The 18,665-nt window shown below is 51.6% G+C and overlaps 2 protein-coding genes across 4 annotated transcripts in view; one reads left to right on the top strand and one right to left on the bottom strand.

Moving 5' to 3' along the window:
- CPPED1 (calcineurin like phosphoesterase domain containing 1) overlaps positions 1–18,665 on the top strand; it is a 232,896-nt gene that overhangs the window by 206,350 nt on the left and 7,881 nt on the right. The window lies entirely within an intron of this gene.
- The window catches only part of SNX29 (sorting nexin 29), a 545,210-nt gene continuing 533,730 nt past the window's right edge, over positions 7,186–18,665 (bottom strand). For both annotated transcript variants that reach the window (XR_010836418.1, XM_059038667.2), the window contains one exon: positions 7,186–7,322. Coding sequence is in view for 1 of the 2 variants with exons in the window: in XM_059038667.2 (XP_058894650.1) it covers positions 7,193–7,322 (130 nt within the window). In the remaining variant the exon portion in view is untranslated. The remainder of the gene's footprint in view (positions 7,323–18,665) is intronic.

The following is an 18,665-nucleotide window of genomic DNA, read 5'->3' as shown; positions in this document are numbered from 1 at the left end:
ATGGATTGAGGGAGAATAAAAAAGACAGCCTTTCCTTGGGGGAGCTTGAGTGAATAGGGCCCTTGGGAGATAGCCATGCTTGGAGATGGCTGGGAAGCTGGGAGGAGAGGTTGAGGATTATCGGGGAGTTTGTTACGTACTGGAAGTGAGGGAGGGGAGACCAGGACAGATTAGAGTGTGGCCAAGACAGTCCAGGCTGTGGGCACGGTGGAAACAGTCCTCTGTTTCTTTTCTACCTTGAGGCTGGGGGACCTCGGGCCAGCACTCAACCTGTGCATAGTTTTCTCATCTGTTCAAATACAGGATACACTGGGTTGGCACAGGGTTAAGTAACCTGGAGGCTGTAGAGCACAGGACGCAGTGCGATCCATGTACGCACCCTCAAAATCCAGCGTTGGTCCCACCCCTTCTCCTGTTTTATCAGCCCGGGAGTGCCCTTCCCACAGCACTGGGCTCAGCAGTCTGCAGTGCACCCTTCGTGGGGCCTTGAGCAGAATCTCCCCAGGATTTGCGGGTATGACTTGTATATACTGACCTTATGCCTAGGCTCTTATCATCCTGGTTAAAAAGGTTACGTACCTTGCTATAGGGTATGAATTTTTAAGCCAATGTAAATTTGGGGTGGGGTGCAGGGGACAGTGTAGTATTTCTTTCTCATGCTTCAGGTCACAGCTTAAATGTCACATCTGCCAAGAGAACCCCTTGGTATAGCCTCATGGTTCTCAAGGGGGGACCATTCCTCCCTCCGGGGACGTGTGGTCAAATCTGGAGACATTTCTGGTTGTCAGTATGGAAAAGGTTGTAGGGGCATTTAGTGGGTAGAGGCCAGGGCTGCTGACCATCTTACAGTGACAGGACAGTCCCCTTGACACAGAATTGTCCAGCCCCAAATGTCGGCAGCGCTGAGGGTGAGAAAGCCTGGCCTGGACTATGTACAGGAGATCCTTCCTCCAAGCCTTGCTTATTCCTTCATGGCGCTTACTGCAGTCTAATTATCCGGATGGCTGACTTTAAGTGTGTGTGTGTATAGACAGATAGATGGATGGAGAGAAAGATAGGAAGAAATATACATATTATTGTATATCTGCCTTACTTGGAATGTTAGTCCAAAATGGCAGGGGTCTTTTCTGTCTTGGTCATTGCTGCATGCCCAGTGCCTCACATGATGGTATACAGTAGGTGCCCAATAACTGTTTCTGAGTGAATGAATAGGAGGGGCTTTTTTTCTTCTGTACAGAATTTTGATTCTGCGTCTCCAATTAATACAGACCTGCCTAATAACTCAAAATAGGGTTTTGCTCCACTTCAAATACAAGTGATGTTCGTCCAATCAAATCCTCTGGTTCAGGGTAACATGTGCAATGGTGAAGGACCTTTCTGGAAGTTTTTATAACACGTATATTGAGAGTTCACCTAATCCCCAACTGCTGAAAAAAGAACGGACACAAAGAATCAGAGAGACCATAAACCGAGTATCTAATTTAGAAAATGTCACTGTTTTAATGTTGTCAGTTGTAAAGAGGTGTGTCTCAACCAGATTGTAACAAAATTACCACAGCTTATTCCAAAAGAAAATTTTAATACAAGAGATTTTAGAAAATTAAACACATTTGTTTAAAAATTCTATTGTGTAAACCTTAACAGAACAGGGTAGTTAAGGTAATACTACGTGTTTCAGAGTGAATCCGCGGGCTTCTAGGCCTCACATCCAGACACTAGACTCTAGATTTGTCGCCTTGTTCCCTGCGACAGACGGCTCACTGGGACCCGATCGTGGGTGACTCCGGCTGGGTCACCATGGCGCCTGTAGTCAAAAGACTCCCTCCTCTAAGAAGTGGGCATCTGATGAGTTAAGCAAAGTGTTCTACCAAATGGCAACGCCAGGGATGGTGCCACTAAGGCTGCAGAGGCAAACATTCTTTCTAGGATGACTCCTGGATAATAAAAAATCCAGCACCCCCTCACTCCTGGCTATGCCTGTTCTCCAGCTCATCTCTGGAGGGGCTAGCAACTCTGGGTGCAAATGTGTGATTCCCCCATTTTGTAACCTTCCATGTCCTGAGCCCCAGTTTTTGCAAGGGCGTCCCCTTGTCTAGTCTCAGGTGATGGCGGAAAGAATCGTCGGAGGTGCATGGCTTCTCCCCTTGCAGTTCATGACGGCAGGAGGCAGACCTGATGGGATTCAAGGGCAGGCGGGGAGCCTGGGCGGGTCAGCTAGTGGTTTTCAGTGATGATGGCAAAACATTTACGTGCCAGTAAGAAGTGAATCCCTGGACCTCGAAACACTCATGGTTCCAGCCTGTCCTTCGAGTGGGGTTGCTCATCCTTGCTATAGGCTCAACCATCTTTTAGAGAAACCAGATTTTTTTTTTTCCACTTCTCTTCCTAAACTGATTGGGTAGATAAGGAAACCCATTTAATGTGGTTGTTAGGATTTAGAGATGAAAGTAAGGGCTCCTTGACAGACTTGAGAACTACCCAAATCGGGCCCATCCACAGCAATGGGCATGGAGGAAGGGAAGGTCAGAAATCCCGCCATGAACTGAGCAGGGGCGTTTGAGTCACTGTGGGATGAGGAGACAGCTGCTCTGCTCAGAGCACGGAGATCGGCAAGGCTCCACCCTCACTTCTATCGATCCAGTAGCTGAAGTTTTATTTTAGAAACGTAATCAAGACCACGTGTTAGGGAGACATGAAAAATGAATTTTTTGGCATGGGAATGTTAGATAAAATATACAGTGCTACGATTGTGCAAAATTAGCACAGAAGCCAATCTGAACAGCATTTAATGTTAGCTTTAATGAAACAATACACAATACTGTGAAAAATGATCGTTGCAAAAGGCCTTGCTCGTGAGCAGACGCCTGCGTGCCAGAAGCGCCCAGCGTGCGGGAAGGTCCAGTGTGGGTGGCAGTGTCTCGAGGGAAACAGCGAGACAGGGTCAAGACAGTTATTGCCTTTGGGGTTGAAGCTCGAGCAGGGCGTGCTCCTTCTAGGGTGCCTCTTAGCTGATCTGATGCTCCCAGGCAGGCCCTGCGGGGATGCCCACGCAGCTCGAGGCTGAGAATCCAGCCTGTTCTTTACTGTCGGTGACACGCCCAGGAGAGGTGGCCCCTTTGGGGGAGAGCACCTCCCATGAATGGGCGCTGGTACCAAGTTGCCAGGCTGAGGGATGAAGGAAGGATGCCAGATGTGACTTGTTAGGAGAGGTCTGCAGGGGCCCGAGGTCAGGGCCTGGCCTCCGGGTGAGGGGCCAGCTGGCGGCACCCCCTGTGAGGGTGAGCAGGTGGTGTGGGGGACCAAGGCCTGAAACCCTGTGACCTGGTCCTCCAGTGGGCAAACTGTCTCCTGAGGAAATGGGAGAAAAAGAGGAGGGCAGGCCACCGGCTTGCCTGGGGCCGCAGAGCCCAAGTTCAGGGTGTTAGGAGTGTTTCGGGTCAACTGGGCTGGCGGGTGGGTCTTCACTCCTGTTTCCTGATTCTGAGCCCAAAACCTGGGGATTAATTCTTGGGCCTCCAGTGCCTGCTGCCTCTGGGCATTAGCTGCAGCTGTGTTATCAATCCCACCGACAGACCGAAACAGCTTCGACTGCCTCTGTTGTTTTAAAGGCACAGCACGCCCGGCACCAGCGGTTATCAAAGAACACATCTCAGTAGGCCCCATGCTGTGTGACCAGACCTTGTCCACAAACACTGGTCCACGTCCCTCCGCCTCAACACTTCACGCCTCTTGCCAGGTCTCACAAGATGGTACTGTCTCTGCAACTCAATCAGGTGATGCCTTTTGTAGCCAGGAAGCCCTTGGATGGGCCTGGTGATGGTGTTAAAGGCGACCACCGTGGGGTTTAACAGCCTCTTTCAGGAAAACCGCTGCCTCCCCCAGGGCCTGACTGTGGAGAGATGCTGGGTTGTTTCAAGCCAGGATTCCAGACCAGCTGCAGGAGTAGGAGCTGGGAAAGCTCGCTTCTGGGCGAGGTTTACACCAGCCTCGGTCTGCCCTTCCTGGGAGCTTTGGTTTTCTCTTTTAAGGAGAGATGTCTCTGTCCAGCCCTGCTTTTCCTGGGTCTCCTTTATCTGGGGGAAAAGGAGGGAGCAAACAAGAGGATGGCAGAGATGGACCTGGCAGATGCTGTGGCCCGTTCTGGCTGAAGCTGCCGCTGAGCAGAGAGCCTGGCTTTGCAGAGGGGACCTGGAGGGGCCTCTCCCTCCCCGTACAGGTGGGGTACCAGAGGGTCAAGGCCTGCTAGAGAAACGGGCCCTTCAGTTCCTTTCAGAATGGGGGGCGGCTTCCTCTCTCAGACGCCAACTTTGGAGGCTCCAAACAATCTTCTAATTTGATCAAGGAGAGAGAAGCAATGTCAACTGCTCCTTTTTTTTTTTTTTTGCGGTACGCGGGCCTCTCACTGTTATGGCCTCTCCCGTTGCAGAGCACAGGCTCCGGACGCGCAGGATCAGCAGCCATGGCTCACGGGCCCAGCCGCTCCGTGGCATGTGGGATCTTCCCGGACCGGGGCACGAACTCGTGTCCCCTGCATTGGCAGGCGGACTCTCAGCCACTGCGCCACCAGGGAAGCCCAACTGCTCCTTTCTGAAGGGCTGTCTTTCCCTGCGATGGGTCCCAGGGGATTTCCCACCCTCTGAACTGGATTTGGGTTGATGGGCAGATGATGACACATCCTCAGAGGCTGGCATTTTCTGTCCCGGATCTCGACCTGGACCTCGTTGTTTTATTCTTTCTCTAGGAGCTGGGGAGTCTGCCTGGACCTCGTTGTTTTATTCTTTCTCTAGGAGCTGGGGAGTCTGCCCCTTCTAAGTCCATCCCACCACCCTGGAGAGCAGGGCAGGAGTATTTTGAGCAGCTGGATGGGCTAATCACTGCAGAACATTCCATGTGATTCCAAAGTTAAGGCTTTGAGGAGGTGCTGTAATGTGCATGTCACATGTGTGTCTGAGCTGAAATCAAAGCAATTGAAGATCAGGGTTTCTGCAGGAGCACAAAAATGGCGGTACAGATAGCAAGCAGCGTGGAGGGTCCCCGTGGGGCCCCCAGGAGCATGCTTTATACAATCCACGTTTTGGGAGAGCAGGGCAAGTTTTCCGTGAAAAATTAAGCTTTAAAAAATGGGGAGGCAGAGTTTCTCCTTTTAAAATATGGGCTGCGAGTGCATTTGTATCTCCCAGCTCAGCATCTGTCCGCCGTAGCTATGGGTGCGTTTTTTTGTTTGTTTGGCTCTTTTTTTTTTTTTAACTCCGTGCACAGAATGTCAAAGCTGGCTCCTGGTGGGGTGGCTGGAGAAGGCGAGACCAGACTCGCACTCAGATGTGTTTCGGGTCAGGCGCCAGAAAAGGCTGGCTGATCGGAACCCTTGGCCCTGGGGGGTGTCGGGGCAGTGGTTCCATTCTGGGTCTAGTACAACCAGAGAGGAGACACCTTGGGAACAGATCCGGCTGTGCAGCCTGTCAGCTGGCATCAAACTGACTGCTGTGGAGGGACCCAAATGCGGGGGGCTGGGATCTGGGGCAGCTGGAGCTTCCAGACAGTCCCGGAGGATCTCGTCGAGGAGGGCTCTGTGTTCAAGGCAGTGCTGGGGGACTCGGGATTCCAACAAAGTGCACGTGCAGTGGCTCCCTCGGCACACGCGGAAGAGAGAAACCACGTTGCCTTTCTAGGACACGGCGTCCCTCGGGTCCTCCGACCCCCACGAGCTGACAGCAGGGCCCCCAGACACACACTCCCCACTCCATCTGCGGAGAACAGCCGGCTTGTTTCACTCACCTGGCGGAATGTTCCCTCAGAAGTCACTCGGGCCTCCTCCGAGTATCCGGAGGGCAGCGCGTAGATGACCTCAGCTCTGCTCAGCTGCTCTGATAAGTTTCCTTTTGGCTGATGGGAGGAACACGCAGCACAAACCTTCCAGGACATTCCTTCCCGAGTTTTCCGCTATCTAGGAAGTGCTCAGTGATTACCCACACCGCTCACCCAGCCGTAAGCTGATGAGTGGTTAGCCTTCTACCGACATCTTTCACACACATTTACATCAGCTGTTGTCCCCAGGAAATGCCTCTTTGTATCAGCAGCTGAGGATGGCTCTTGGCCAGGGTGGGAGAGAGTTCCATGATCCTGGATGTTAAAGCTGGCCAAATGGCTGTGGTCCCCTGGGGCGACCTGCCAGGGCCCCGCTCTGAATGGGAGAGGGTAGAAGGACTGGTCTCAGGGCACACAGGGCCCTGCTCCTGCTGACAGCGTGCTGGCTGACAGAGGCCGTGCCGCACACCCTCGTCTTTAGGAAATGATCGTGATCTGTGCAGAGTGGACACTTGTGCCCAAGTTCACAGAGAGCCACGCTGAGCGCCTCGGAGCCAGGTCTGAAAGCCCGAGGCCCACGGAACCTTCTGGAATGCTTCCCAGAGCTGAGTCTCTAACAGCCTGAGGGCTCTCCTCTAGGATTTCGAGGCCAAGGCCACCGACTCCTGGATAGCCCGGGGCTCTCCAATATGGCTCACTGGGTTGCTGCTGATGGCTTGCCTGACCAGGTGCACATGGGCCTAGGGGGCCTCAGGTTTCCTACAGGGGCTGGTCCTTCCAGAATCAACCATAAGGAGGTAGGGAAGTTCTCCAAGAACCACAGTTCCGCATCCCTCTAATGGCTCCTTCACACGAAGGCCACAGGACTGTCTCCCTCGAGCATGGTGGCAAGAACTAGGGTGTGTACTGACCACTGGTCGGGGGTGCATGGAAAGGAACTAGCCTCCACCCAAACCCTTCACGTCCATAGGTTGTAGCAGGCAATTACATTAAACGGGGGAAAAAAAACCCCACAGTCATTCGAATTCCCACGTGGGCAAGAGTTAAGAGGGGGTTTCTCAATGAACCTTCTGACTAACTGAGATATCAGACTTGTGCATCTCAACCAGGGGGCTCCGAGCCCAACCCAGCGCCCACCCTCCTGCTGGCCCTCATGGCCCAGGGCAGGGCCCAGGGAGAGCAGGGCCCACGTGTCTGCGTTTGTCCAGCGAGGAGCTGCCCTGCTCTCACACGGCCCAGTTTAATCAGGGTGCCACGCGGCCGGCGGGGAAGGTGTGCTCCCTGGGGGGACAGGTTGTCCCTCCGAGGTGGAAGGGGCCAGCTGCCGTGGCCGGGGTGGAGGCAGCTGGCGCAGCACGTAGGGCCCGAGTCTGGGTGGCCGTCGAGGTCAGAGGTCGCCGCTCTGGGGCTCCACGTTGCGCGTCTCCCTGGGGTGACCTCGGGACAGCTTGGGGAAGCGGGAAGCCACTTTGGGCCGGCTGTTCTTGGTCAGCGGTTCTCCGGGAGGGGTGACGTCACTGTAAGACAGGCAGAGCGGGGAGAATCGGGTTAAGTCAGGGTTCCAAGTGCCAGTAGCTACAGGCAGGGCAGCTGGGGCTGGGGGTGGGGTGGACGGCGGGAGTGGCCTCCGGGGCATGGCTGCTGCCTGGCTGGGTGGCAAGAGCGGTGTGGAGAAATGGGGAGGGGCGTCCACGTTGTCGTGTGAACTTCCTGTCCGTCAACAGCGCCCAGCACAGCTCTGGGGCCGCAGCTCTGGACCCGCTTTTAAAGTCAGCGAAAGACGGTTCTGGCCCCGGCTGTCTTCTCACCATCTTCATTGATCTTCCAGCAAAGGCACATTTCAAAGTCCAAGAAAGAAAATGCTTGGGAGAACACTGCCTTTAAAGTCATAAAAGATGTACAAACACCAGAGAGGGAATCATGTCTGCCAGTGTCCAACTGTAAGGGCGTTTACGACAGCAGTATGTAAAAGAGCCAAAACATACGGAACAACTTATGCGTCCAATGCAAGGATCACTGATACTGGATATACTAGTGAAAATACACCTATAACCACGAGACAGCAGCAGCCGGTACGCACAGGGGCACGGGAGTGCGTTTATGAGCCCGTAAGGGCGTATGATTCCAACACAGGTTAAAGCACAGTAGGGAGGCTGTAACCCCGTCGTGTACAGAAAATACCTGAAGGATACATTTGTTCACATCCGTGAATCTTGGCACACCCACGTGGGCCAAGCACTGTGCAAGGCACTGGGGATAAACGGTGAATGAAATGGATTCTCCCAGGACCCGTGGAGCTCACAGTCCAAATGGGGTTAAAAACATCACACGTTCAAAGACTTAGGTTACATATGCCACCAGAGCTTCCCTGAGCAGGGAGCCTGGGGCATGGCAGGAAGTGCCAGAGAGCGGGCGTAGGGGGCCAGCCTGGGTGAAGCTTGCGGCCAGGAGGCTCTGGGCACCGGAGCACGGGGGGGAGGCAGGGAGGGAGCAGCCGGAGGGTGAAGGGCTCTCGGCGGTGGGGGCTCCATGATCTGGTTGCACCGGGAAGTGCCCGATGCCAAGGCCGCTGCTCCAGGCATGCGCAGGAGCCTGGGCTGGGGCTGTGAATGCAGAGGTGGTGGACTCTGTCTTATTTCCCACGGCTGCTGTAACATATTACCACACACTTGGTGGCTTAAAACAACATCCTGTGCTATCTTACAGTTCTGGAGGCCAGAAGTCCCAAATGGGTCTTATGAGGCTACATTCAAGGTGTACCTCTTGGAAGCTCCAAGGGAGAATCCTTCCTGGCCCTTCCCAGCCCCTTCAGGCCGCCTGCTGGCCTCGGCTCGTGGCCCCTGCCTCCATCTTCAAAGCAATCAGGGCAGCATCTTCAACTCTCTTTCCCTCTGACCCTCCTGCCTCCTCCTTATAAAGACAATGTGATCACACTGGACCCACCTGGATATCTCCCCTCTGCCCCAGTCCTTAAATCTACTGAGTCCCCTTTGCCATGTAAGGGGACACATTTATAGGTTCCAGGGGTTAGGGTGCAGAATTTGGGGGTGTGTGTCATTCTGTCTACCACAGACTGAAATTTGAATAGAAAGTAGAATCAACACGACTTGGTAATGGAATAATAACTGCCTCTAAATGGTGAGATCACAGCTGACAGAAAATATAAAAAAGAGACATAAGAGAAAACATTGATCATAAATATCTCACTTATACAAAATGCTTTTAAAAAATAAAGATTGAAGGTTGTTCGCACATCCCGACTGTCTCTGTGGCATCAGGCTCCGTGCCAAGGGCTTTCCCGACGTGAGTCCTAGAGGACTCTGCAAGGGAAGACAGAGCCCAGCTAGAGCTGAGCCCCGAGGCTCAGGGAGGACACAGCCACCAGCTAGTAAGTGGCAGATCCAGGATCACCACCAGCTGTCTCCAGGCCCAGTCCAGATAAGCAAAGGAACGGGTCATATGCAAAGAGGAATGGTCCCCGCAGGGGTCCCTGAAATGGCCACTTGCTTCCTGTATCTCAGGAGTGGTTTGGTTTACACGAGTTGATTTTCACGCCTTTTAGGGACCTAGACACTGTGCTCAGTGAGATGTCCCTCATTTCCCATCTGGGACGACATCTCAGTAAGATAATAAAATGAAAAATCCTTCTAGTCACCACCTTCTCCCATGGGAGCCAGGGTGTGCTTATCTTCTGTGCATGGAGGGAAGAGAAGCATCTGACCTTGAACAAAGCTGGAGCTGCTCCAAATCCTCTGGGTACCTCCTTCAGAATGGCACTGGCCACGGGCCCAAAGCCACCACAGCCCTCTCTTCCTCCCAAACACTCACATTACCAAAAGCCTCTTGACCCCTGAACGCCACTTAGAGGATGGGAAGAAGATGCTGGAAGGAATCTTTGAGGGGCTGTTGATTACAGGTGTGCTGGTGGGCTCAGGTGTAAAGGTCATTGCAGACCACTGGCCTCCCCTCACACAGTCCGGGGTCAGGGGTCCAGCCAGTTGCTCCTGTGCCCGTGGCTGCGGTCATCACTGGGCATGGTGTGCGAGGCCCGGAGGACCTCTGCCCACAGTGACCACAGCCCGTGGTCCCAGAGCTGGCTCCTGGGAGGCCCTGGGAGAGGCGGGAGCCTGGCTGGTGCGAGGGGACAGTTACGAGACAGCGGGGCCAGGACTCTGGCATTTCATTTCGTTTCACCAAAGGCACCTGTGTGTGGAGTAGCACAGCGGGTGAGGGCGGGGCCTCTGAGCCAGGACACCCCCGGGGTCCCCCACCAACGGGCTCTGCTCGCTGCCCTTGAGCCTCGTGCCCTGGGCTGCCTGCCACACGGGGATGATCGCTCGGCCCTCACAGCGCTGTGGCGGGGGCAGGAGGGCTCACCCCACATGGAGCCACTAACGAGCTGCCTTTCCTTAGGCAAGTGTCTTCCTGGCTTTGAGCCAAGGCTTCTAGGGTAGAATAAGTATTTATCCAAAAGAATAGAAATCAGGATCTGGAAGAAATCTCTCTGCACCCCCATGTTCACTGCAGCACTGTTCACAACAGGGAAGATGTGAATAACCTAATCTCCGTGAATGGATAAAAAATGGGGTGCATCCCTACAATGGAATATTCAAGCCTTTTAAAAGAAGGAAATTCTGACATGTGGAAACATGGATGAATGCTGAGGACTCTATGCTAGGTGAAATAAGCCAGTCACAAGGACAGCTACTGTATGATTCCACTTACATGAGGCATATGAAATAGTCAAACTTGGAGAACCAAAGCCTGGAATGGTGGTTAGTAGAGTCAGGGGGAGGGGCAAGTGGGGAGTTACTGACTGACAGGCATAATGTTGCAGTTGAATAAGATGAATAAGTTGTAAACTCAAAATGGATTAAGGACCTAAATGTAAGACTGGATACTATAAAAACTCCTAGAGGAAAACATACGTAGAACAGTCTTTGACATAAATCGCAGCAATATCTTTTGGGATCCACCTCCTAGAATAATCAAAATTAAAACAAACAACTGCGACCTAATGAAACTTAAATGCTTTTGCACAGCAAAGGAAACCATAAACAAAATGAAAAGACAACCCACAGAATGGAAGAAAATATCTGCAAATGAAGCAACCAACAAAGGATTAATCTCCAAAATTTACAAACAGCTAGCTCATGCATCTCTGTCAAAAAACAAAAACAAAAACCCAATCAAAAAATGGGCAGGGCTTCCCTGGTGGCGCAGTGGTTGAGAGTCCGCCTGCCGATGCAGGGGACACGGGTTCGTGCCCCGGTCCGGGAAGATCCCACGTGCCGCGGAGCGGCTGGGCCCGTGAGCCATGGCCGCTGCGCTCCGCAACGGGAGAGGCCACAGCAGTGAGAGGCCCGCGTACCACAAAAAAAAAAGAAAAAAAAAATGAGCAAAAGAGCTAAACAGACATTTCTCCAGAAGATATACAGATGGCCAAAAAGCACATGAAAAGAGGCTCAACAACACTAATTATCAGAGAAATGCAATTCAAAACTACAATGAGGTATCACCTCACACTGGTCAGAATGGCCATCACCAAAAAGCCTACAAACAATAAATGCTGGAGACCCTCCTACACTGTTGGTGGGAATGTAAACTGGTACAACCACAATGGAGGACAGCATGGAGGTTCCTTAAAAACCTAAAAATAGAACTACCATACGACCCAGCAATCCCACTCCTGGGCATATATCCAGAGAAAGCCATAATTCAAAAAGATACATGCCCCCCCAATGTTCACTGAAGCATTGTTTACAATAGCCAAGACATGGAAGCGACCTCAACGTCCATCGACAGAGGAATGTTTAAAGAAGATGTGGTATATATACACAATGGAATATTAGCCATAAAAAAGAACGAAATAATGCCATTTGCAGCAACATGGATGGACCTAGAGATTATCATACTAAATGAAGTAAGACAGAGAAAGACATATCATATGATATCACTTATATGTGGAATCTAAAAAAAAGTGATACAGATGAACTTATTTACAACAGAAACAGACTCACAGACTTGGAAAACAAACTTTGGTTACCAAAGGGGAAATGTTGGGGGGAGGGATAAAGTAGGAGGTTGGGATTAGCAGATACACACTACTATTGGGTTGGCCAAAAGGTTCCTTCGGTTTTTTCCGTTAAGATGGCTCTAGTAGCGCTTAGTTGTCTTTAACTTCATTCAAAACAATTTTGTTAGATTGTTTGTGACAGCTGTCATATCAGCATGCACTTAAAAATTAAGACTTATCAAAATTGGTGAATTTTTGTGTAGCCATTTTAATATTGAAGGTGGAAGAAAACATTTTCGGCATATTATGCTTTATTATCTCAAGAAAGGTTAAAACGCAACTGAAACACAAAAAAAGATTTGTGCAGTGTATGGAGAAGGTGCTGTGACTGATCAAACATGTCAAAAGTGGGTTGCGAAGTTTCGTGCTGGAGATTTCTCACTGGACGATGCTCCACGGTCGGGTAGACCAGTTGAAGATGATAGCGATCAAATCAAGACATTAATTGAGATCAACGTTATACCATGCAAGAGATAGCCGACATACTCAAAATATCCAAATCAAGCGTTGAAAATCATTTGCATCAGCTTGGTTATGTGAATCGCTTTGATGTTTGGGTTCCACGTAAGTTCAATGAAAAAAAAACCTTCTTGACGGCATTTCCACAAGCAAGTCTCTACTGAAACATAAAGAAGACGTTCCATTTTTAAAACAAATTGTGATGGGTGATGAGCAGTGGATGCTGTACAATAATGTGGAACGGAAGAGATCGTGGGGCAAGTGAAATGAACCACCACCCACCACACCAAAGGCCGGTCTTCGTCCAAAGAAGCTGATGCTATGTATATGGTAGGATTAGAAGGGAGTCCTCTGTTGTGAGCTCCTTCCAGAAAACCAAACGATTAATTCCAACAAGTACTGCTCCCAATTAGACCAACTGAAAGCAGCACTCAACAAAAAGCATCCAGAATTAGTCAACAGAAAACGCATAATCAGGATAACGCGAGACTGCATGTTTCTTTCTTTCTTTCTTTTCTTTTTTTTTTTTTGCGGTATGCGGGCCTCTCACTGTCGTGGCCTCTCCCGTTGCGGAGCACAGGCTCCGGACGCGGCGCAGGCTTAGCGGCCATGGCTCACGGGTCCAGCCACTCAGCGGCACGTGGGATCCTCCCGGCCAGGGCACAAACCCGTGTCCCCTGCATCGGCAGGCGGACTCCCAACCACTGCGCCACCAGGTAAGCCCAAGACAGCATGTTTCTTTGATGACCAGGCAAAAACTGTTACAGCTTGGCTGGGAAGTTCTGATTCATCCGCCATATTCACCAGACATTGCACTGTCGAATTTCCATTTATTTCCATCTTTACAAAATTCTCTTAACGGAAAAAATTTCAATTTCCTGGAAGACTGTAAAAGGCACCTGGCACAGTTCTTTGCTCAAAAAGATAAGAAGTTTGGGGAAGATGGAACTATGAAGTTGCCTGAAAAACGGCAGATAGTTGTAGAACAAAAGGGTGAATATGTTGCTCAATAAAGTTCTTGGTGAAAATGAAAAATGTCTTATTTTTACTAAAAAACCCAAGGTACTTTTTGGCCAACCCAATATATATAAAATAATCAACAAGGACCTACTGTATAGCACAGGGAACTATCCTCAATATTTTGTGATAAGGGAAAAGAATCTGAAAAAGAATGGCTATATGTATAACTGAATCACTTTGCTGTACACCTGAAACTAACATAACATTGTAAATCAACTATACGCCAACATAAAATTTAAATTAAAAAAAAGAGGAATAAGCTCTAGAGACCTGCTGTACAACACTGTACCTACAGGCAACAGTCCTGTATTGGTGGCTCTGGATCTGGGCAGGAGCAGAACCACTGAGCAAGGTAAAATTACGTTCCTGATCCACCCGATTCTGTTTTAATGCGGGAGGTATGTCTACCCCAGTTTTGCAGACAAGAAAAGGGAAGTGTGGAGAGCAAGAAAGGCCCCACTTCCACCATAAAAAATAGACTTCCAAAAGGCCGTGTGGAGTAACAGAAGCTCCATATTCAAAGTCAGAAAACCTGTGTGCCTTCAGTAGACACCTTAGGACCTTTGAGGAAGATCTATAACCTCCCCAAGGCTCAGTTTTCTGATCTGTGAAATGGGCATAATATCGGTCCTTTCTACTGCTCATGTATCATTCAACACATATGTATTGAGTCTGTTACAAATAGGAATAGAGTTGGCTCTTTCAAGGCCCCTAGATCATGAAATAAAAGAGGCACAGGCAAAGTCTGGCCAGCAAAATCTTAAGAACTTTGATGGCTGAGGCATCAATATATCAAGGGAAGTGGATAGAGGCTTTTACAAAGATTTTAAAAACTACAGAAATATACCTCAAAACCTCCCGTTCCTTTCGCCAGCACAACTCAAGTCTTCCATCTGTCTGACCTGGGGGCAGGAGTCTGGAAGGCAGAGGAAGGAACCTTCTCTGAAGAGACCATACTAGGCTTTCTGGAACAGGTGCCCTAAAAAACTATAGAGATGGAAGAGAGAGAGGTATTTGGCAGGGATGTTGGGAGCCCCCTCCTCCTGTCAGGTCTTCCGCTCCTCAGACACATTCAGCAACACTCTCTCCCCACTGCTGGCCACCATCAGGGTGCCAAGGGAGTCCGTGTCTGTGGAGGTGGCCCCTGCCAGGAGCCCCAGGGGGGACAGTTCCTTTTAATAAGCCTCTGGGGCACGCTGCCATGGCGTCTCCGTCCCCAGCACACCGGTGAAATCGATCAGCCCGTCTCAACCACTCCTCAGTGAAAATGACCATGAGGAGAGATTTGCTGTTCATTTCACTTATAAAGTGGCTTTCAAGGGCCGGTCAATATTCCATTTGCTGGGAGCTGCCTTCTGCAGCCGGTAGGGTGGCTTTGCAGGGGGCCACGCCTGCTGCTGGGCCGGACCCTGGAACACAGCTGGGACTGAGCGGCCTTCTGTAGAAGATGTGGCTGCTGTCCTCCTGTACCCGGCTCCCTGACGAGGCCTGCGTCTGCAGGAGTCGGGAGAACTGCCTCCGGGATGTGCACACCCTGCATCTCGTGCCCTCCGGTCTGTGGGATGGGAGGGCAGGCCTTGCCCCCCCCTCCCCCGCCATCAGTGAAGGTGCGCCAGGCTAGTCAGCCTTTGACTTGGCTCGTAGGCACATCTTCAGGCTCAGGACCACACAATGGGGACCCACCTCTACCCACACACTCCATCACTCCACTAACGTCCATGAAGATTTCTCTCTCTGAGCTGTACCCTGTGGATTTGAGGAAGGAGGCCTCCGTGGCATTTCCTCTCTGTTTCCTGTCCCTCGGTTTGACCTGGCTCTAAAGAGTGTCACCATCTGGATGTGACCCAGAAATGGCCCTGGCAGTACCAAGGGTTCCCTGAAGGCAGGACTTGGTCTGGTTCTTCTTTGGGTCCTCACGGTTACCGACCCCAAAAAAGCACTTGGTGATTTAACCCTTTCGGATAGATTAAAGAGGACCACCGCTTGTCAGGTCCTGGGCTAAAAATTACACCGCTTCTCACGTAATCTGCACGCCAGCCTTGTGAAGGAGGAGTGTCTCACGGCTGGGGACATCAAAGCACAGAAGCCACTTGTCCGGGGTCCCCTGAGCCAGTGAGAAGCAGAGGCTGGTCTTGAACATGCAGTCTGGCCCCAGAGGCCACAACTGGACGACACAGGAGACCACGCAGTCAGGCTGGGGCCGCTGGTGCTCGTCTGAGAGGCTGTGCCTTCAGCACAGACCGTCTGACCTTTGGAAACAACTGAACTGCGGAGGGCGCATCTGCCACCAGGTAACCACAAACCCCATTTCGGTAAATCCCATGTTATATTCTCAAAGCTCTTTCGCACGTGCTTTCAATAGTGCTCTGATGTAACTGCTGCTCTCTGCTGACAGATTTTTAATATTTTAGCCTTAAATTTTTCCACTCCAAGCTCTGGCCTGGTAGTTGAATACGCACAAGGTAAATGATGGTAAAAAGGGAAGCAGCAGGATGTAGAGAGCCCTCTCATCATTAACAGACGTTAAGGAGTAGTGACACAGGCTCGTTGTAGGGCAGGAAATGCAACCAATACGTGCAGGTGTGAAGAAGGGAACAGACACAGCCTGTACTCCTGCCCTCCGTGGACGACCACTCTTAGTGCAGGAGTGTAGATTTTTCAGGTCATTTTCTACGTGCATTTCTTATGGTGGATCTTTCAATATGAAAATGGTTACTTCCTAAATAAACCTGCTGTGAAACCTGATGTTCTTTTAAATCGAGGCATTCTGTTCATGGAAGGCCACAGATGTTGGTGATGTGGCCTGGAAAACAGTGGTGACAGTGACGCTGTGTAATTATAACGGGTCCATTCACTGCGGGCTTGCTGTGTGGCAGGTGCAGGGCTCACCACCGTTATTTTACGTAGTTCTCTCTCCCACCAACCCTGGGAGGTAGGGACTCTGTCTTACACGTGAAAACTCAAGAAGCTACTGTCTAGCGTGGCTTCCCGAGCTGCAGATGTCACATTGTGCGATGTCACACGTGTCCTATGTGACACAGCAGGACACACACCCAGGCCCATCTTCTCAGCCTCTGGGCTGAATGGTAGATGACAGGGCAGTTTTGGCAGGAAAAAAAGAAGGCCCACAGGGTTCTGGGAAGAGGCTGCAATTTGTCATTGACTCACCCTGAGTGAGCCTTTTCATGCTCCTCCCCCCAGTCTCACTGCATCTCCTCTATCATCATCTGTGTAAGAAATGTCTTAGCCTCGTTCTAGGCAAAGTCTCTTAATCTATGACTGCCATCTGACAAATGGGGCTATAGGATTAAAGAAGACAACACGGGGGGTGGTGCTCTCTGTCAACGAGGGCTCTAGGGGCTGGAGGAGCTGGCAGGGGCTGAATCGTGGACAGAGGATTGTGGCAGGAGGGGCTGCATTTGAAGGTAGAGCTTCTAAAGATCTCCCGACGGGGCCGGGAGCCATAGGACAGAGATGAGCCCCAGAGACAGGGAGCCTTGTTGTGGGGCTGGTGTAGCCCCCCTGGGAGAAAGATCCTGAGGACAGACCCGAGACGGGGCGGTGGCAGTGCAGCAGGGGTGCGGATGATGATCCAAAGGTGTTGAAGAGAGAGCATCGCTAGGGCTCCACGACCAATCAGATGGGGAAGTGAGAACGGGTTTCATTTGTGCTTGGAAACGGGACTACGGGCAGTGGCCGAGCTTGTGGGGGGAGAAGTACAGAAAGTGACAGGTGGATGGGGGCATGTGTATCTCTGGGATACATTATGCTATTAAAACAAGTCAAGATACGTTTGTCCCTTTTTGCCAGGAAGATCGCACGTGTCCATACAAACACTGCACTGCCTACCTGTGCGCCCAGACACGTCAGCTTTCATTACTTCATGGCTACAAACCATGAGAGAGACGAGATTATGATCGTTACAAATGGCCGCGATGCTAACGGGGCTGCACCGGGTGCCTGGCTGGGAGCCTCTTCGGTTACAGCTCCTCGTTACCCCAAGTGGGGCTTCCGGGGCTCCTGGTCTGACTCGACTGACATGTCAGAAGGTCTGTACATCACGTCCTAGGTTGGGGACCAGCCCCTGAAAGGCTCTTCCGGAAAGGGCTGGACCATTCTCCTGCTTGCTCCCCCTAGTACCTTCTCGGCCAGACCCTCATCAACCCCCCCCCCTCTGAATCCTGCCACTGACCCTTCCTCGATCCCCTTCTCACAGGTCAGCCCTCATCACATCTCCACGGTAATCACTGCCCACCCCCCTCGTGGTGCTCTCCCCGATCGTAAAGCCTGGCCAAACCCTACCCTGGTTAAGCCAAGCGGCAGATCAGGGAGGAAAAAGCCCAAGATGGGGCTGGCTGGCTGGCTGGCTGCGTTTTCAGTTCACGGCTGACCCTCCAGGCCCCAACGATCCTGCCCCAGTTCCTCACCCGGCCCCTCCCTCTCTCGCTGAAGTGACTGTTTTATTCCTTCCCTCTTCTCAGACCATCTCTGTCCTGGACGCTGTGCCTGTCAGGTCGCCCAGAAAGCCGCCGGGAGGCTCCTCTCCTCTCCTCCCCGTGACACAGGATCACCTATCCCTGCTCCTACTTGAGGCCAAGCCCCTCCATGGGGTCCGGGGGCAGCTGCCTCAGGACTTCCTCAGGGACTTGGCCCTGCCCTGTCCCGCCCCCTCCTGCACCGTCCCTTCAAATGTCACCATGTCCTGGTATCTCTCAGCTTAAAGCCCTCCTTGGCCTCGAGCCCCTCTGGCTACCTCCACGCTGTCAAAGCCAGCGGTCACCCTGACCCCCCCAGCAGCAGCTCCATCCTCTTCCGACGTTCCTCCCGACTCCGCTGCTTAGCCACGAAACTGTGGAGGGTCCCAAGGCCCCAGTTCTCTCCTCGTCTCTGTCTACAGCGCCTAGGTGGGATCTCATCCAGACCCACGGCATCACATACGTCTAAATGCCAAGGATTCCCATATTTACGCTTCAGCCTCGACTGCCCTCAAGCTCCAGAGTCAATGGACCCCGTGGACGTGTTGGCATTTCCACTTGGATGTTTCGCAGGCATCCCTATCTTGAATGTGGCCAACATGGGAATTCTGATTTCCCCGTTCAACTTCTGTTCCTTCTCTGCTCTTCGCTTTCGTAACTGGTGCAATTCCCTACTCCACTGCTCAAACCAGGACTGAACACATCACCCTGGTTTCTCCCTTTCCCTTACATTCCACACCTAATCCATCCAGGTACCCTTTGGGTTCTACCTGTAGACACATGCTCGACACTCCACTTCTCTCCACTCCGCTGTGACCGTCCTAGGTCTG

The sequence above is a fragment of the Kogia breviceps genome, chromosome 14 (assembly GCF_026419965.1).
Source record: "Kogia breviceps isolate mKogBre1 chromosome 14, mKogBre1 haplotype 1, whole genome shotgun sequence".
NCBI lineage: Eukaryota > Metazoa > Chordata > Mammalia > Artiodactyla > Physeteridae > Kogia > Kogia breviceps.
Note: the sequence above shows the minus strand (reverse complement) of the source record. Positions and strands in the feature narration are given on the sequence as shown.